The following is a 20,417-nucleotide window of genomic DNA, read 5'->3' on the forward strand; positions in this document are numbered from 1 at the left end:
TTTTGATGTATGTGAAGTGCTTTTTTTAATTTTTTTTCAAAAACTAGACAGCTTGATATGGTATTTCTTAAAAATAGTTACAAACATCTATATTAGAATGATTGCAGAGGTCAGATAAATGGGAAATGAAAATTTTTAGTAACTGCTGCTGTATCTTTGTGATAATTACATTAACATAATTCCAAACTAAAACATCTTTTTAAACCATAGCTTCTACAAATATTTTTGAAAATACTGTGTAATTCCCTAGTACACTTTGGATAACTTTTTTAATCTTAAGTAAATCCATTCTAGTACAATTAAAGACCAATACTTTAGCAGGATTCAAAAGAGGAAACAGAATTGTGTTGTGAGCTGAAATCAAATATCCACCACAAAAGCTCTTGCCAATTTTTGCCTACATAAGAGATTTGAATGTCACCATCTATGACACTCAGTGTGTACTGCTTATTAAATGTACACAACTTTCAAAGTTTGTTACAATGTAGAATATTACCTTTAGGGAAAATAATAAGTTCAGTCTTCCTTATGAATTAACAGGGGAGGCTCCAGACATTTTGCCGCCCCAAGCACGGCGGCATGCCGCGGGGGGCGCTCTGCCGGTCGCCGGTCCCGCGGCTCCGGTGGACCACCCCCCGCGACATACCACCCCAAGCACACGCTTAGTGTGCTGGGGCCTGGAGCCGCCCCTGTGAATTAATGTATATTAATTTATTGAAATCTGATGCAAAATTATACAAAAGTCTGATCCTGCAAATTCTCTCTCACGGTTGTAGTTCTTATACATATGATTTTTATTTGAGTCAGTGGAAGTAATTATATAAAAAAGAGTTTGCAAACCGAGTTTGCAAACTTTTGGGAGCAAGGACCGTCTTTTTGTTATGTGTTTGTACGTGGCTAGCTCAATGGGGCACCAATCCTGATGAAAGCTTTTAGGCACTATTAAAATAGAAATAATAACAGAAGTGAACTCATCAATTATAAACTTGTTCGGGCAACTAGTGTGTCTTTTCTGCGGGCCCCATCTTGCAAACCATTTTTTCCTTGTGTGAGTAGTCCTTATTCATGTGACTAGTCCCACTGGCGTCAATAAAACTACTTGTATGAGTAAGGCTTTGGAGGATCTACACCTATCTTTATAAAGCACCATGTTCAACTGCAAGTATTATAAGCAGCAAATATTAAATAAATGTTTTGGAATCAAAACATCCGCCAGTAGTGTATGTAAATACACTGTTCAGTGATGTAAAAGGCAACATTTCTTTCCAGACATGCCTGCTTAAAAAAACTATAATCATTGGAAAATCATACACCCATGGTTGCTTCCCTTCCCATTCCATATTTTACACACACACGCACACATATAATCCCATGTCTATAATATGAGTGCTGTATCTCTGCCCAAAACTAACACTTTTCACAAACATCTGGATCTTTTTTACTATATTACATAGATATAATCAACCTCTCCAAGGTGAATTTTTAATAATTCAGATTATAAATAGTATGCAGCATCTATCAAAAAGCTGTTGTTGGTTTATTGTTGTTGTCTTTGTCATTAGCATCATTATATCTTTCCCTTAAAAATATCTTTATATTAAAGCATTCATATAGTCATTTTCACGACCATTATTCATTTTCATGGAAAACTGAATTCATCTTATAAAGCAGTAGTAATCATTCCCCTCACTGATCAACTATTTCAGAGGGAAAAAGAATAATTTATCCAAGACTGTCACATAATTTTTCAAGTTCATTGATTGGATCCTTGCTGATCTAACATCCTTCAACTCCAAAGTACATCTGAAAAACATCACCACACCCCTTTTCATCTAAAAAATGATAGAGCTGCCCCAGATCCATATGATTTCCTCTGGCACCATGCGCATCAAATACTTTTTCTTCAAAAGATGAGAATTTTCTTTGTTTCTGCATCTCAGCATGTGATCCATCCAGAGAAATATCCTCTCTGTGGCGAATTAAAATTCTCCGCCATGTTAATCTTCTGACTCTGAAAACAATTAGGGAAATAAGAATCCATAAAATGTAGCACATTTTATAAAATGTTATGAAGCAGGTATTATGAAAGGAGAAAAATCAACAAATTTCAGTTGTGTAGATACCTGGGATACACATTATAGCTCATTAGCCAATCAGTCAAACAAACATATACATACCTGCAAACATTCCTAGAACCAGAGCATTGTTTCTTTACACCCATACCTCAGAGAACAGTCAATAAAGTTGGGATTTAAATATAACTGCACACCTCCACCTTGTCTGTGCAAGGAATTTTCTTACCCTTTTTATTATTAAATGGGCAGAGCTGAACCAGGTCTACACTACACAAAAATACAATACAAGCAATATAAAAAATATTAACGAGACCAGTGGTACAGCATACTTCGCTACACAGCTGACATAGAGCTGACAGGAGGCAAGAAGAAAAGCACTGCATGCATTAGTCAAAGAGAACCCCTTGCTGGCTAATTTATGGCCCTGATGGCTATAAGAAGTGGCAGAAGGTGGGAGGTGTGTAAATGTATTGTGATAAAATACAAAACATATACTTTTCATAGACAAAATGTTGATTTTACCAATACTACAATAGTTGCCCACCTTCTGATCAAATTTACAGAACCACAACATAACAAGCACAATATTCTAACCACCAATGTTACTTAAAAACAAAATATAGTATATAAAAAGCAAACCTTGACCAGAATTCTTCACAAGTACTCTGTGGGCCTTCTACACAAATGACACCTGGTTTCCCAGGCATGCTAAACCCCGTCAGAGCAAGCTCCTTAGACCAATCAACAATATTCTTTCTTTTATGCTTGTTGTAGATGTGATGACTATAGATCCATAATCTAGTGAAAATGACATCTTCTGACTGCATAGTCCTCAATGTAGTCACTGAAGAAGATGAAAGCTCATTATCGATATAAGCAGCTGCATGATCTTTAACCCATTCTCTTGCATTTAATACACAGACCTCACCACTGCAGTTTCGCTTCAAGTATGTTTTTAGATCTGTGTTCAGCTGAATCTGCTGTGATCGGCTTAATGATGGTGACCTAAGGAAAAAATATTAACATATCTTGTTAGACATTTTGATTTTCCTACCTTTTAAAAAAGATATGCTAAAAACCCTATTATGCTGTTAGTTTAGAATTGGTACAAAAGCATTTTGTTTGGCTAAAACATTTAAATTAATATTTCCTAAGAAAATCCCATTTTAGCCTTTAAAGGGCTAGCTGCAGATTTTATATATAGCATTATATAGCTGTAAATTTTAAACAGAAAAAGCCCAGATGAGAATTTATGATGGTCACTGCAGTAGTGTTCTGAGATATACAATGTACCAGAAACAAACAAAAATACAAAAAGAGAAATAATGCAGGTCAGTGAGTAACAATATTCTGCCCAGGGGCGGCTCCAGGCCCAGCATGACAAGCGCGTGTTTGGGGTGGCATGCCGCGGGGGGCGCTCTGCCGGTCGCCGGGAGGGCGGCAGGTGGCTCCAGTGGATCTCCCGCAAGCATGCCTGCAGAGAGTCCGCCGGTCTCGTGGCTCCGGTGGACCTCCAAAGCCGCGGGACCTGCGGAGCGCGAGACCACCGGACCCTCCGCAGGCACGCCTGCGGGAGGTCCACTGGAGCTGCCTGCCACCCTCCCAGCGACCGGCAGAGCGCCCTCCACACCAAGCTGCCGTGCTTGGGGCAGCGAAATGTCTAGAACCGCCCCTGATTCTGCCAAGCAGAAGGATGAGATTTATTAAACAACCTTTCACTTCTTAAGTCACAACCAACTGGAAGCATTGTCACGATGGACTATGGCCCAGATCCTCAAAGATATTTAGGCACCTAACTCCCACTGAAATATCTTTGGGAATCTGAGTCTATGTTCCTTACTTGGGCACTGGTCTTGTAAAATGATCAACGCTGGAAGACCATCACTGTGTCCACATGGAGCCACAATAATTTCACTGTATTGTGAGCTAGCACTCCTATTTTCTATTCTCAGCTCTGTCACTCACCTGCTGCATGACCCTGAGCAAGCCACCTCACCACTTTGCATCTCTGTTTCCATTCCCACCTTTTGTCTGTCTTGTTTATTTAGACTGTGTGCTTTTTGGGGCTGTCTCTTGCTATTATGTTTGTACTGACCTAGTAAATTTTAGCTTTTAGTTTCCTGTCTAGAAATATGTAGTACCTGACAGTAATTTCTGGTAGAACAGCTGGGTAGTTAAGTGGTAAAGCACAGGATAAAGAAAGCATTACCTAAAAAAAAAAAAAAAGGCATTAAAATCTGATCTGAAATGTCTTTTTTTTTCTTTCAAAAATATGGCTACATTACCATAGTGGCATCAGCAACCTCTTGTTTTACATTCAGTATAAACTGAACTTTTGAAGATGGGATCTCTGACGTCTTATTATCAATATAATGTTTTAGTTCTGCTACAGCCAGCTGATCAGTCACAATAAACTCATCTTCATCAGGAAACATACTAGAAAGTAGGTCTAACTCAGAAAGTTGTACGTCAGCTTCTTCCAAATTAGTCATTTTGGCCATGTTTTAGCTGTTTCCTAAATAAAGAAATTAGGAAAAAAATGAAAAGACAATTCTAATAGATAGAAGCACAAGTTTAAGGACTAATCATGCAACTCTTAAGTAATATTAATTCATTTAAGTAATCCCACCAAAATCAATGGGATCGCTCATAAGAGCTGATCAGCTAAGGGTTTGCAGGATGGGGCCAATATAGAAATGGTGGCTGAAATCATGGCCTAATTAAATCAATGGGAACACTCATGACATCCCATTGATTTCAACACGGCCAGGATTTCACCCTTTGTTTTCACTCAAATGTCTTTGGATTACACAGTGTGATATGTTTTGAATTTCATCATTTGTGTTGTTTTGGTATTGCAGTGCTGGATAAGGCTATGCTTAGGGGGTCTATCCTTCCAACAATGTGGTGAAATTAGGCATATAGTGCCAATTTAAGCATCAAAGTGAAGAAAAGTGGTCAGAAAAGTGATTGTAGAAATGGTACATTCTTGCTCATTGGATCTGCTCACTGTACATTCAAAGACATATTTACTGTACTGACAAAATCTTCTACAAGATTTTGCTAATATTAGCCCTGCAGAGCCAATATAGACATGGGAGAGTGTGATGAATTTTATTATGTCTTACAACTTTACCAAATGGTTAACTAAATTCTAATTAGAAATTTTTTTTACAAGTGATGATGCATGAGCCAAAAGAATCTCTCTGGACTTTCAGATCCCATCATGGGATTTCTAGCACTGGCAGTAGTTATAATATGCACTCCTAGGAGTGGAAGAGGAGGCCCCATTCTAGAAAGAATAACAAATTACATTTTTTTAAATTTTAAAACACACTCCAAATCTAAAAAGTAGAACCATAGTCTATGCTAAGTCCACAACAGTGCACTTGTAGCTGTATCAGTCCCCAGATATTAAAGAGAGCATGTGTGTGAGATCAAGCATCAGAGGTGGAGCCGTGTTAGTCTGGATCTGTAAAAGCAGCAAAGAGTCTTGTGGCAGCTTATAGACTGACATATTGGAGCATGAGCTTTCATGGGTGAATACCCACTTCATCAGATGCAGTGGGTACTCACCCACAAAAACTCATGCTCCAATACGTCTGTTAGTCTATAAAGTGCCACAGGACTCTTTGCTGGGTGAGACCATATTTTTTATTGGACCAAACTTCTGCTGGTGAAAGAAAAAGGCTTTCTGAGCGACACGGAGCTTCTTCAGGGCTGGGGAATATCCTCCAAGCCGACAGCAAAACACATGGGGGAACCGACTGTTTAGCATAAGTAGTTAGAGCATTTGTACTGTCCATGGGCCACTCTATCCTGAACGGTGCCTCAGCAAGACGCTCTAACTACCCACGCGGAATAGTCGGTCCCACCGCGCCCGTAGCTGCGAGGCCGGGCGCACCCCCCGGGCCGGAAGAAGAGCTCCAGAGAGAGGCGCTACCTCCCCAGCTATTTGGGCCTCTGAGCTTTAAATCCCCACGCTGGGGCCCAGACTCGGGCCGGGCAGTTCATACCACGAACCACTACAGCTTCCCACAGACTGTCGACTCCAACGTTTCCGGCTGCGCTGGGACTTATACAGGCCGCTCCGCTATCGCGCAAGCGCGCCGGGACTTGCGCTTCCTCATTCGCGGTCTCTCGCCGATTGACCTCAACGCCCCTCCAGGTTCCCACGATGCAACGCACCGGAAGTGATAAAAGGCCGTTCTCCCTAGCACCGGCGTAAGTCACTCTCAGCTCAGTCACGGGAAGAGGACGGGAGCCGTAAAACTATGCTGAGCCGGAAGCGTGTCGTAAATCAACTCGATTCACGACACTGGCCGGTGAGGGACCCAGCGAGTTCCTCTGGACTCCACCACGTTATTTACCCTCCCTTCCCCCAGTTTCTGAGTCACTTACTCGCCTGGTCTGAGCCGCCTCCTGTCAGCTCCCGGCCCGACTGTGCCCGGCTGGGGTTGTGGGGCTTTCCTACTGGTTCTGGTCCGTGTCCGTAACTGGTGGGAGGCGGGGTCAGATGAGGTTGACTAGCCAATCGGAGCCAGCGGGCTGCCCCGAGTTGCCGGGCGAGGTGGGGTGCGCTGCACTCCAGGCTTGGGTTAGTGTGAGAGGAGCAGCAGCGCTGGTGGCAGGAGCTGGAAGACTTGGCGCTCATCCCTCCACGCGGGCGGGTAGGCAGCCGGTGCGCCCGTGCCCTGGGGCGGGGAGGGGAAGGAGGGCAGCTGCAGCAGCTGCCTTGTCCCTCGCGGCTGGGAGCTGGGGCAGCAGCGGGGGGGGGGGGGGGGGAGCTGGAGCAATGTGTGTAGTGGGGGTGGTCAGAGCCATTGAACCAAACTGCAAACCCTGTATATGATAGCAACCACTTCAAGTCACGGGGTGCAATAGCACCCCCAGTTCCAGCGCCTGTGGCAGGGAGGTCTCCTTGCCTTGAGTTCGCCTGCTAGATATGGACCAAAGAACACGTGTTTTGCTGCGTGACAGCGGAGGGGGGGGAGGCGCACATTTTTCCAAGGGGATACATCTCTTGTGGAGGCGTGGCGGTGGTGGTGGGAGAAATGCCTAGAGAGAGAGAGAGGTTGCATACCTGGTACAGTGGTCACCACCTACACTGGACATTTGCTACCTGCTGGTACCCCAGACTGTGTAGGTATCAGAGATATGTCCTATTCCTAGTGTACCAGACTCTGCAAATATTAGTGAAGTTACAGCGGGGTAAACAGCTTCTAAAAATCGTGCTCTTGTGTCAATGTCCTATTCCCATTCTACAGCAGGTGTATTTTAAAGGCTTTCTAGTGCCTTGACAAACTTGGGTCTAAATCACACCCTTTAATACTTCATAAATATTTTGTAACTTAGTAGCATTGAGGAGATCCTGTCTGACTCATCTACCCAGCCACAACATGTATTTGTTTGATACTTACCTATTCTCAGCTGCCTTCTCGTTCTGTTGGCAAGATAAGAGTTCAGCCCGGACAAGGCTAGAAATGCACTACTATGATTTAACTAAAGGTTGAGAATTGCAACTTTATTTTTGAGTGTGCAACTAATTCCTTTTCCAAATCTATAATTTATTTAGTCTTAACTTTCAGAGTGTTAAATTTGCCACACCCTCCAAAGTGCTACTTTATGTTTCACATAAACAAATGTAGTGTGCACCCCAATCTGGGTCTGTGCTGGTTATGTAATATGTATATATCTTATTAACCTTGTAACCGACACTTGTAATCCCTCAAACCTGACCCCAGATGTACAGTACCTTCCTTCTTAACTTGTGTAAATTTGATTTTAAACATTAACTTTAATTTTTTTTATATCTTTACATCTGTTACTACGTGGGTAAACTTGTCCTTTTGAGAATGTGGTTGGAATTCCTTTCTATGCCAAAGGTCTGATAGCTGACCTTTCTTTGGGGGGGGCGGGGGAAGGGTCTCTGAATTAAGCTATTCTTGTGCTTTTTCTCATTATATACATTAAACCTACATATAGTTCCTGATTATTTTTATGATGATGATTATTATTATTTAAGACCAGCATAAATGCACAGTTTGCTTAAGGCTCTGTCATGTTAGAGGTTGATGCCTCTCTAGGTCCCTTTCTAAGGATATACTCAAACAGTTATTCCAAATTGCATTATTTACTAGATAGTTCTATGAATACAAAAACTGAAATCTCCCAGAATTGAAGAGACATCAATGCCATAAGAAATCTGAATCTCCAGTATATTGTCAAATGCTGCTAGAATAACAATTTATTTAATGTTGCTGAACAAGTCATTAAAAAAAAGGAATTTCCAATAAATCAAAAGTAGTGAGTTCATTAAATAAGTAACTTCAGTATTTAAATATGATAAACTAATAATATGACAGTTGCCTCCTAAAACGTTTGTGGCCGTACTCCATTAAGGTGAGCCATAAAAAGTGTAGGGGAATTTTGCTGACAGTTTAGACCCCACTCTTACACAGACCTCTGTGCCCTTGTGGAGTCCCAAAGAGCTCAGATCTGGTTGCAGAAATGAGGTCAAAATGTGCATTAGCTGTAATGTACGGAAATATTATGAATTCATGTCCCCTTGAAATTCAGCTAATTTAAAACTAGTTAATTTGTCTGATTGCTGCTTCCTTTTGTATAACCTACAAACAGAATCAAAATCTAATTTTGAATTTAATATGTTTTTTTTTTTTCCCCTGTTAGGTTCTGTGTAAGGAAAACTACAAAGTACTAATATGGGAAAGAAGCGAGCAAAGGGAAAAAACATACAGGCTGATGATGAGTCTCAGGATATTTTGGGTATGTTTCATAACAAAATATTTTCAGGGAAAGACTGTAATACTGTGGAAGAAATGTTTCATTTGTCTTGAAAGTGAGGAGCATTGAAAACCCATTAATAACCAGAAGGCATTTACAGTAGTCACTTCTACTTCTTTGAATATTTGATTGTAAAAATTGAGTTTACTCAGCTGAACCGTAAGTTCTTTAGAAAACATCAGTATTGCTTCTTAAACTTGGTAGGAAATCTTTAAAATGTCAGAGATTCAATGTTTACTGTCATTCAGGTCCAGTCCTGAACACCTTTTCTCAATAGTCATTTCAGTTCACATGGAAATACCCCAGAATCCCATGAGATATTCATGATATAAAGGGCCTGCCAAGCCAGGCCCTGTATGTGTAATGGAAAGTAGTTACACATTCTTGATACATTTTTTTCATTTCTGGGTGGATCGGTATGCTAACAGTAAAAGGGTATGAATTAAAATGCACAATTATAAATGTGTATGGCATTTCAGAGAAATTATTATTCCTTGTATTAGCAGCATCTTACTCCATCTGGCTTTGGCGGTCAGTTCTGCCTCAGTCTCCTCACTGCCATCAGTTTTCCATGAACTTACAGGCTACCATAACACATTTTTTGACCTTCTGGTCAAAAGTCCGCCCCTCTTTCAGAGTAAAATGAAGTTCTGAACAAAATGAGCATAATCCTTCCTTTCAGCTTCATAACAGGATCCCAGCCCTGTTTCAAAGGTCTGTTTTCCCCAAGCTGTAGCTTTTCTTTTTGTATACTCTTCCACCAGGCTCCAAATAGTTCTTGAGTGCCCTTGTTTACCCCACTGGTGCAGGGTGTTTCCATGCACCTCTCTAAATAGTGCCATAGGTGGGAACCAAGGCCCACTTTCCCTCCCTGTCCTATAGGTTTCCATCCCGTGACCCTAATGCCATAGGCTGTCTGCCCGGAATTCCAAAGTACATTGTTTCTGTTTCCCAGGGCCACTTCCTATAGTGACCTCAACCTAGTCTCCTTTATAGTCTCTCTTTGGCCAGCTCCCATTCCCGGTCAGCTCTCCAGGAAGAAGTCATCTATGGGAAAGTCTTGTAGCCATCATCCTTTGAATCTTTCTCCTTGACTGAGCTGGAGGCTTCTCTTTGTATATTGTAGCCCTGTGGGTTACATGACTGTCACTTGATCTCTGGGCCCTGAGCAGGGAGGTAGGCTAAACAGGCACAAGTAAGGTTGCCCAACTCCTTAAAAGGTGCCAGCTCACCTGTGTTGTTTCTGTCTTATGGCCCAGAATAGAAGTTAATTTACAGAAAATAAGTAACGCTGGAAGTTGTCAGTAACTTCACTTTTAGTTGCATTGATTATGCAAGACTTTTGAACAAAAAAATTATTTAATTTGGAATTGTTGTAGACAAACCAAAGACTACTGATGTTTTAATCTGTGCAGACAAACATCTATCTCAGGCTGTTTTATTGTTTAGCATTTGTATTATGGTAGCAGCCTGAATCCGCAGTCAGTACCATGATTCCAATGTGTTAGGCACTCTGCGTCTAGCAAGACTGAGTTAGTGCCATGAAGTTCTTACAGTCTAGGGCTATTATCCTGCCAACTGCTCCAAGGAAAGGAGAAAGATTTTAGAGCTATTATTAATTGACTTGAACAATAAAAAAAAAATTCCAATTTTATGAAAGGTACTAGAAAATGGTTTGAATTATACAAACATTTATGTAATTTTTTTAACAAGTTACTTAAATTCATTGAAAGAGTATGGTAGCAAAAGAAAGCTCTATAAATATTAACTATGGATTTAGATGTTTTGTAAATAAAATTATTTCATGTCAGCAGCTTTACTGAAATATTTTTACTCCAGCTTTTATACTAGAGATATTAAGCATTTGTTGTAAATATAAATTTAGAGCAAATAGGGAAACAAACTATGCTAAGCAGCATTAAGTACCTTAGTGACAGGCATTTTGTATAAACCCCATCACATATTTTTTCCAAACTTGTTTCTGTTTGGCTTTTAAAAAAATCTTTAAATGCATTGCTTCAGTTTACTGAGTACAGATTATGCATAAACAGTGAGTTGTAAGCTCTTTGTACGTAAATTAAACCTCTTGTCATGTAAAAGGCAAAACCAACAGCTTCTCTTCACTCAAACCCCAGAAATAACCAACTAGAAATAAAAAAATCAAACTCAAACAATATCCATCTCACTAGCAAATACTAGTGCTCGTTATATACTTATACAGCACTTTGGAATATTTAATCCTGCATCACTGTGGTGGGATGAACTAGATCAGGGTAGTCAATAGGACTGCAGGACAAATCTGGATCACCAGATGCTTTTGAACTGATCCCAAAATCTTTTTATTTACTTATTATAATTATTGTTATTTATTTTATTATTTTCTCTGGAGTCTGGATCTTGATTATACCTTGACCAAGAAATTTGGACCTTGACAAAAAAATAATTGACTACCTCTTGACTAGATGATCTTTTCTGGTCCCTTCCAGCCCTGTATTTCTATGGTTCTATGACTATATCGCTTCTTCCTATCAAAGACCATCATCTCATGCCACTGACTGTAGCTCTGGCAATATGGCATAAGCAGTCTGTCAAGCCTTTAGGAATTTATAGATCAAAACCAATACCCTATACTTCATTTGGAATCTAACAGGCAAACAGCGAAGATCCTGGTGCCTTATGCTTCTGAAAGAAGCCTCTAAGGTTACTTCTACACTTAAAACTGTTGCTATACTCACTATAGCAACAGGATCGGTTCTCCTATTGCTGTAGATAATCCGCCTCCCCAAGAGTCAGTACCTAGGTCAAAGAATTCTTCTGTCGCCTAAGTGCAGTCTGCACTGGCGGTTAGGTTGGCATAGCTATCTCTCTCAATGGTGTGGATTCTTCACTCCCCTGAGAAACATAGCTGTGCCAATGTAAGTTTCCAGTGTAGACCAGTCCATAGTGGCCAACGTTCTGCATCAGCTTCAGTTTCTGGGTGGATTTAAGATGTAGCACTAGGTAGAGAATGTGACAAAAATAATATCCTGCACAAATCTTACTTAATTGAATTTAATGCCTTTGGGGTCTATTGTATTAAAAATCAAATTGTGTTATTGAGGTTGTCTGCAACTTCATATGTGCTAATGTAATTCCTCCTGTTATTAGCCCTTTGACACAACCCCCCTGGAGAGGTGCGCATATACTAGCTCAAATTGGATTCTCGAGGTATCAACAGACAAAGGATTTTTGGATAAATAGCCTGGTTTTAAACTGGCTCAGGGCTTTCTTCCTGATCCAGAAAACAAACAGGACCCCTGGTCCATGGAAGGCCCCAATCCTTAGGGTAGGATTAGAAGGACTCGGACTATTGAGGGCCCATAAGACTGAGTACTAGTTCTGAACTGGGGTTGTTATGAACTTGTGATCATGGAACTTGTGATCCCTTTGTGGGGGTTTGAAGGACTGCTCCTGCCAGAGCACGTTAGCGTTGTCATGATTTCTGGTATGTTTGTTAGCATGCATGCACATTCTTTTAATATGTTTTCTCCGTAATGCTTTTACCCAAAGAATAAATAAGCTTGCATAGAAAGAGTTGTGTGACAATAATAATAATACAAGAACTAGGGGACACCAAATGAAATTAATAGGCAGCAGGTTTAAAACAAATAAAAGGAAGTTCTTCTTCACACAGCGCACAGTCAACTTGTGGAACTCCTTACCTGAGGAGGTTGTGAAGGCTGGGACTATAACATTGTTTAAAAGGGAACTGGATAAATTCATGGTGGCTAAGTCCATAAATGGCTATTAGCCAGGAAGGGTAAAGATTGGTGTCCCTAGCCTCTGTTTGTCAGAGGATGGAAATGGACGGCAGGAGAGAGATCACTTGATCATTACCTGTTAGCTTCACTCCCTCTGGGGCACCTGGCATTGGCCACTGTCAGTAGACAGATACTGGGCTGGATGGACCTTTGGTCTGACCTGATACGGCTGTTCTTATGTACAGTTTATAACTGTAGCAATTACATTGTGTATCGTCTCTGAGAAGAGAAGCTAAGCAGGTCTGCTTAGGCAGCCTGACTTTGTTGGTGAACTCACAGTATAATCAGGAAATTGTGCAGTCTGGAAATATCCTGGTCAGGACACTGTGTGAGACATGTCTCCACCCAAGAGAGGTGATGGCCAGGGGAGCTGGAAGCCTGAGAGTGAGAACCCTTGTTGAATTACTGAGGGGAAATACAGATGCAGTTGCCTTGAATAGTGACAGAGCACAATGTAGTTATCTAGTCTTGAAATGACAAAGGCATAGATTATGGTGGCTAGATCTGTATCAGAAGAAATTTGACAGTCTTATTCAGTAAATGCTGTTTGGTCATATTTGAGAAATAGCTGATAGTCCAACGATATCTCCAGATCGGGAACTCTTATAATGAAGGATGGACACACACTCTTTGTCAAATCTTTGCCACAGCTTCCAGTTACTTCCCCTAACCTGCCATTGTCTCCTTAACTATGAAAAGGCCACTTGAGCTCATGGGCCTGTCACCTTTTTTTATGACATATAGAAGTCGGTTTCCATGTTGACTACTTGGCAAAAATGTGACTTCCTCATTTTATCTCTGTACTTTCTGTTTCATAGAACCTGTGTGCAAGCATATTCGCAAGGGATTGGAACAAGGCCATGTGAAAAAGGCATTGCTGAATGTGGAGTGGAACATTTGTCAGGACTGCAAGACAGACAATCAGAGACAAGATAAATCTGAAGAGGAAGCAGATGAAAGCCCTTCAATATGGTTATGTCTAAAATGTGGCCATAGGGTATTTCTCTTCTTTGAACATTAAAACATTAAATGTTGCATAATGCAGTTAAGAAAGAGCTTCCAATTAACCCTCTAAATTTTAATTTACTGTTAAACTTGCAGCCAGATGTGGTGCTACGCAAATTATTTAATATAGTTCAATCTGGTAAAAAGTGTCTGCTCTGAATTGTTACTAAAAGTATCTAAAAGCTTGGCACAAAGGCATTTAGCAGACTTAAGGACCAGACTCCATTGTGATGACTTTCTCTTCTTGAAAGTCCAGATTATTTTGTTTGTAATAGTATTTAATATTTCTATTAATATTTGTATTGCAGGATCTTATGGTATATTGTAGTAGTAATATGGCTTACTTAATTTAGAATCATATATACCTAATAGTTTTTTCATTTTTTAGGACTTAAAAGTTGGGATTTTCAAAAGCACTTAAAGGAGTTAGGTGCCCAAATCCCATACTACTTGATAATTACTCTTTATCTAACTAGTACCTTTTCTCTGTAGGTATTCAGACTAATTACTTTATTTGCTTAGCTAATCGTTAGGTATTTATTAAAATTTTGTTTATAGTCTGAATTTATTTTTTTTTCACTTGATAGTCCATTGGGTTTTGTGACACTTCTGGTTATCAATGTTATAGGGCTGTGGCAGAAACTCTCAAGAGCAGCATGCTTTAAAGCATTATACAACACCAAGATCAGAACCCCATTGTTTGGTTCTCAGTTTGGACAACTGGAGTGTGTGGTGAGTTTGTCAGGCAACAGTTATAAGTCATAACTGGAAGAAAATAAAAACTGGGGTGTGATTTATTTGTGTTTTGTTTGTAGACTTCTCAAAATAATACACTGAAACTTTCAGGATATTTCCATACAAAAAACTTTTAACTTAGAGTTACGGTTGCTGAAATAAGTAATAAAATCTTTTACTACAGCGTTACCGCAAGACTGACACTGACCAGTTAGCAAATATTGTTAATGTTTAATACATTCACTTAATGATAGTATTGACATGTGAAAAATTCATGTTCACATTCCCACATCAACCTTAATGCTGTCACTTGAGACACACACTTTCAGTCTGAACATTACAAATATATGTATATCTTAGGCTACGTAATGTAATTAGTGGTAAATGTTAAATCTTTCAGTCTTGTTAGAAATTATGGTTTTAATGGTCATACTGTAATTGTGCTTTTTACATAAAGTTGCTGAGGTGATTTATACAATAACTCTTAAGTTAAATATTTTGTGTGTGTAAATTTCCTTCTTTTAAAAGATAGGAGTATTGCACCTAGTTTATGAAAATTTTTATTACATCAGGCTTTCTGGTGTAAAAACAACTGACTTCATGAAGAATTTAAAACTGATTGGTGCAATACAGTATTTCACTGTAAAGTGGATGTTTAAAACTAAAAGCCAAAAATAGATCTTCAAATCTCTTGATGTGATTAATATACAAAGGAGATGCTAAAATCTTAGATTAATCGCTTATACAATATATAAAAAGAACTTTGCAATCGCTCTCCTCCGTTCAAAACTTTTTAGCTGATACAGAGACAAAGAAGAGGATGATGCCTATTTAAGTTTTTGTCGTGTGTTGCCCATTAAAATGGTGATTGTGAGCCTGTTTAAAAATTTACCAAGTTTTCAAAACAGTTGACAAAAAAATAGATTCCTAAGTAGGTTGGATGAAAGATTGGATATATATAGATGTTCTTTCCATGCTTTGTATTGGGGATTCTAGTGGGTTAGAAAAAAGAGTTTCATTATAAACTTCCTCTGCTCCCAAAAATGGGAGTCAATCCACACTTTCTTGTAATCCTGAAATCTGCTAAATGCGTTTGTGCCTAACACTTTAAAAATAAGTGTACTTTATATACTCATTTAGGATGTTTCAGTATGTCAAAGCAGTTCTGTTTGGTTACATATGTTAGTGCGAGTCTATACACGGTAAGAGGACAGGTGGCTCCTCAAAGTCAGGGTTAGGCTATGTTGACAGGACAGTGTGGGGAAGATTGCATTGTTCTCCCAATGCTCTGTCTGCTCTGTGGATAAATAGAATACCTTTCCATTTACCAGTGTGGCTTTTCTCTGTAAAATTATGTGAAACATAGTGCAGTGGTCTAGTGGTACACTTATTTGGTTTTTGTTCTCATAGAAATAAAAACACAACTGTATCAGCAATAAAAAAGGCAAATAAAACAAAAACTATACATTACCAGGACAAGCAGAATACACTTGTTCATGTCTTATTCAAACTAAATATAACAAAAAAAATGTTTGGATAGAGTAAACTTCAACTTTCATATCTGTATCCTCTAATATTTGTAATCATTTCCTTTGGGGCCTGATCCTTTACTTTTTTTATTCAGGCAGAAGTCTCAATGAATTTGAGTTTTGCATGAGTAAAGAATGCAGGATGTCCATAAAGTCAACAGTTAGGGTTTATGCAATCCCCTCCTCCCATATCACTGCCACTCTTTTTCTTTAATGAAGGTAAATTGGTATCAAAAATTGCTTTTTAAATTCCTGATTCAAGAAGATTGTTATAAAATTATAGCATTTTCAGGTGTGTATAATGGAGTAGTTCAGAAATTACTCTAGATGTTGTGATTTGATGCCATACAAATATAATTTTAATTCAGTCTTTTTTTTTATTGCACTCTTTTGGCTTCTTTTTGGGAGACAGGTGCTACTTGTGTGATAATGAAGTCCCATATAATAGTTCAAATCGATTGGGCCAACTCGTGGATTGTGTTAGAAAACAAGCTTGTGTTGACACACCAAGTACAGGTAGGTACCTATAAGGTATATAGTACACTGAAAGCGCCTTGAGCCCAGCAGGCGCTGCTGTAAATCAAGACAATACAATATCAATTGTGGGGTTTAGATGTTCGGAAAGGGGGTCAGGGTTTCACCTATTGTTTCTAAACCTTTTCAAAAGGGAAATATGGGGACAGAAAAACTTTCTTATGGAATCAGAATGTTATTCTAAGAGTGTGTCATGTGGATTCCACTGTAGGGGCACAAGGTGCACATGAGATGAGATAATGTGAAGAGTAGCATCCATGCCTGTGCTATGCATGTCCCCATGAGGGACCTCCCTGAGGTCATAAAGAGCAAGGTGGCTGCAACTATATGTCAGTTCTTTTTTATTGCCCATAGCAGCAAGGAGTGTCTGCACCCTGTCCCTTAGTGGAATTTCCCCCTGCTTGCAATTTTTCTCTAGGTGGAGGAATTTCCCAACAAATTCCCCCCATTTTTATTTAGTTCTTTTATTTTATTTTTTTTAAATTTAACTTCTCAGCACTTTGCACCATTACCTTAATCTAAATAGACAGATTCAAAGCTGACCCTCCTTATGCAGTATTCTACAGAGAGAAGGTGGTGTTGAGAGCTCATCCCAAATTTATTTCCAAAGTTGTCAGATTTCCATTTTCAGTGGAAATCTATTAATCTCCCTGTTTTCTTTCCAAAACCCAATTCTTCTCCAGGAGATAAGAAACTTTACACCTTGGATGTTCTAGGTTCTTGCTATATTATCTTGATAGGCCAAAGCCCTTTGGACAGTCTCCCTGTCTTTGTTGCCATAAGTAGCACTAATAAGGGACAAGCCATTTCTTCCCAGTGAATATCTAACTAGGTTACCTAGTGTATTTCACCCTATCACATGCTACTACGCCCCTTCCTCCAAATACCAAAGCTCATTCTACTAGAGCACAGGCTCCCTTCTCTGCATGCTTTATATGGATCCCCATTGACGTTTGCAGGGCAGCTGTACAAAGTAATCCCATTACTGTATTAAATGCTATACCTTTGACATGATCATACACCAAATTTTGAAGGTCACCGTTTAGTTACTGGCAATTAGAACTCCAGAATGGGGCACTGCTTATCGGCCACCTAGAGTGGAATCCACTCAAGAGTCCTATTCAAAGAAGAAAAAGCCATTACTTGCTTTATAGTAACTGGTTCTTCTAGATGTCACGCTTGTGGATCCCAGACCTCTCTTCATATTTTTTCAGAGTCCCCTTTACCTGAGATTTTGAATTAGCACGGAAACTAAGAGATGGCTGTGGCTGCTTTGCCCTTTATGTCCATGGTTGAGGGATGGGGAGGCACTGAGGCATTGCTATCCTAACTTTGTGCTAGGAGCATGCACATCTAAAATGGGATGACGGCATCTCTAAGAGCTAGGTACTGTAAGATAAGTAACCATTTTGTCTAGGTGATTACAACTGAATACAACTTTCTCTGAATTAGTAATGTCAATCCATTTCCTAGCAGACAAGTTGTAAAAATCATCACAACTGTCAGTTTTAGCAGAAAAACTGAGGATTCAGTGGGCTCTATGACTGAACTCCACTTTCACCTCTAAAAGTCGTCCCTACAGATCAGAGATGAAGTGTGTTCCCTGGGCCATATTTTATCTGTCCTCTGAACTATGTGGCTGAAACCATAACTGAAGTGTTCCTATTAACGTTGCTTTGTTTCAAATTACATTTGTAGCCATAGTCCACACTAGTTAAGATTTAAATTCCACCTCTCTTCACTTTTCTGGGCAGTGAAATGTGTCAAATAGCCTTTCCAATAGGTGAGGAACAGACAAGTAGTTCCACTGACTTCTGGGACAGACATCCTTAATTATGATTATTGATGCATAAAAATTATTGCTAAGAAACAAGGCTAACATTTGTTAAGAAAACTGCAATTAGTGGATAAGAGTTAGCATGATCCGAGAAAGATGTATTTGAGCAGATCTACCAATGTAACCAACATAAAGTGACTGATCTTACCTAGGAATGAGAAGGCACAACATTTAAGGAATCCTGGAAACCTGATTTACAAGTAGGAAAATAATCTCCAATACTTTATCAGTTTCCATACTAGTCTGGAATAGTGAGGCCAAATCCTGATCCTGCTGAAGTCAGTGGGAGCTTTGCCATTGGCTTTAATGGAATCAGGAATTTGCTCACGAGCTCTAACTTGGTGTATGAAAGTGAGAAACATGGAGGGAATCTGGGTCCACTGCATTCAACATGAACCTGAGTCATTGTGAGGGTGGTTGTTATGCTGAAGAAGACGATGCAGTCATATTGTATCTGAATATCTTGCCTAGCGAGAGCCCCATCAAGAGAAGACTGTGGCAGCTATTTAGCATGTGTTTTGGATGGGATTTGTACTCAACTTCCCCAGGAACTCCCTATTCAAACTACCTAGGAGCATCTTTCAGTGATACACATGAATTTCAGGAGAAGATCCTCAAGATACAGATGTCACTTAAATGAAAGCTCACTCACTCTCTAGCACCATCTTTCTTGGTTATAAAAGCAAGTGGCATGAGAACACTTACTTACAGAAGAGTTCTGTTCCACATACTTCTTTGTAGGTTGTAGCTGCCATTTTGTGTGCAGCATGATCTTAGATGCTATAATGGTGGGTGCTGTAGAAAATGCTGTGGTAGAATGACTTTTGACTCCACAGATATGGAATTGCCACGAACACACATTAAATTTCAAGGTATATATCTGTTAAATGACAGTATTCAACTGATGATTATATTAAACAGCACAGTTTAGTCTTGTTAAATTATGACGTGCAAGAAGTGACCTCAAAACCTAACATAGAAATGTTATATTTGAAATGTGACTCTTGAATGGCATGGGTTTAAAATTTAACCCTTGTAATTTTCTAGTACTGTCTTCAAAGGTAGAGCATTTTTCCAGGTCTGCTACAAAATACTATCTGTTTCCAACTCACCCCAGGTACCTAACATTTTTTCTTTTTTTGTATTTCAGTGTCAAAAAATCAAGAAAACAAAGAATTTGAAAATAAAAAAGTAGAAAAAGAAAACCAAAATGAACAGGAGAAGGAAAAAAAGGAGGGCATGATCAAAGAAGACAATTCTTCAAATACCAATGCAGCAGTCACTGTGAAAGGACTTAGTAACTTGGGGAATACATGTTTCTTTAATGCTGTTATGCAGGTACACTAAATATTGTTGTAACCACTTCAGAGTCAGATTTTTAATGTTGTATTGTAGTAGCCACAAAAGGACCTAAAATAGATCAGGGCCTAATGTGGTAGGTGCTGTAGAAGCATGCAGACATGATCCCTGCCCTAAAGAACCTGCAGTCTAATTGGAGACCAAACAGAACCAAGTCAGTTGTAGAAGGTAAAAAATGAAAGGGTCGGGAAGAGGAACAGAGGGTGATGGTTAATGAAAGTAAATGGGGTAAAATCAGTACTTGGTCCTGCTATTGAAGGCAGGGGGCTGGACTAGATGACCTTTCAAGGTCCCTTCCAGTTCTAGGAGATAGGTATATCTCCAATTACTATTAAGATCGTATAGTTACTTAGGTTAGCTATTGAGCAACATGATTTTCAAATTATAAGACTGCTTTTTCTTAACTCTCCTATACCTGATGTCTACAGTACCTAGCTATCACCTGTAGGCAGCCCAGCAGAAATAAGTCTTGAGAGAAAGGTGATATTCCTGTTCCACGTGGAAGCAAGTGGTCATTTGTGGGAGACGCAGACAAATTGGCATTCAAGGCTAGTAGTATGTAGTGTTTGGGAGAGAGGAACAACACAATAATAGCAGATAACAAAAGGGGAACAGGTGCAGAATTGTGAATGGTCCTCATGGTGAGAATGAGAAGTTGAATTTGATAATGGTGAATAGGAAGCCAAAACAGGAACATAGAAATGTGGGGATGCGACCAGAACATCCTCTTGAATGGACT

General features: G+C 39.5%; 2 protein-coding genes across 6 annotated transcripts in view; one reads left to right on the forward strand and one right to left on the reverse strand.

Moving 5' to 3' along the window:
- On the reverse strand, nt 1-6,560 carry RWDD2B (RWD domain containing 2B). 3 transcript variants are annotated; one of them, XM_032779703.2, is made up of 5 exons: nt 6,477-6,560; nt 4,361-4,590; nt 4,217-4,284; nt 2,715-3,080; nt 1-2,011 (listed from the first exon to the last, which is right to left on the reverse strand). In XM_032779703.2, exons 2-5 carry the CDS (start codon nt 4,574-4,576, stop codon nt 1,777-1,779), a joined length of 885 nt encoding a protein of 294 aa, XP_032635594.1. In that variant the 5' UTR covers nt 4,577-4,590; nt 6,477-6,560; the 3' UTR covers nt 1-1,776. The 3 variants fall into 3 exon arrangements, with proteins under 3 accessions (XP_032635594.1, XP_032635595.1, XP_032635597.1); XM_032779704.2 differs by lacking the exon at nt 6,477-6,560 and adding an exon at nt 6,092-6,170; XM_032779706.2 differs by lacking the exon at nt 6,477-6,560 and adding an exon at nt 5,251-5,321 and having other exon boundaries at nt 1,690-2,011.
- USP16 (ubiquitin specific peptidase 16) overlaps nt 6,533-20,417 on the forward strand; it is a 25,760-nt gene continuing 11,875 nt past the window's right edge. The window contains exons 1-6 of one of the 3 annotated variants that reach the window (XM_032779700.2): nt 6,567-6,745; nt 8,766-8,861; nt 13,498-13,676; nt 14,313-14,416; nt 16,361-16,464; nt 19,470-19,657. In XM_032779700.2, the coding sequence (XP_032635591.1) occupies nt 8,798-8,861; nt 13,498-13,676; nt 14,313-14,416; nt 16,361-16,464; nt 19,470-19,657 (639 nt within the window). In that variant the 5' untranslated portion in view covers nt 6,567-6,745; nt 8,766-8,797. Of the gene's footprint in view, nt 6,757-8,765; nt 8,862-13,497; nt 13,677-14,312; nt 14,417-16,360; nt 16,465-19,469; nt 19,658-20,417 lie in introns of all 3 variants that reach the window. The other 2 variants (XM_032779701.2, XM_032779699.2) reach the window with 2 other exon arrangements.

Source organism: Chelonoidis abingdonii, chromosome 1, assembly GCF_003597395.2.
Source record: "Chelonoidis abingdonii isolate Lonesome George chromosome 1, CheloAbing_2.0, whole genome shotgun sequence".
In the NCBI taxonomy this organism is placed as follows: Eukaryota; Metazoa; Chordata; order Testudines; family Testudinidae; genus Chelonoidis; species Chelonoidis abingdonii.

Excerpts from the sequence above, each read along its gene's own strand:
- RWDD2B (XM_032779703.2), bottom strand. The coding sequence starts at position 4,576 with ATGGCCAAAATGACTAATTTGGAAGAAGCTGACGTACAACTTTCTGAG. Across the intron at positions 3,081-4,216 it reads CTACCAGAAATTACTGTCAG|GTCACCATCATTAAGCCGAT; the intron begins GTACTACATATT and ends TTTTTTCCTTAG. Across the intron at positions 2,012-2,714 it reads TGTGAAGAATTCTGGTCAAG|AGTCAGAAGATTAACATGGC; the intron begins GTTTGCTTTTTA and ends AATTGTTTTCAG.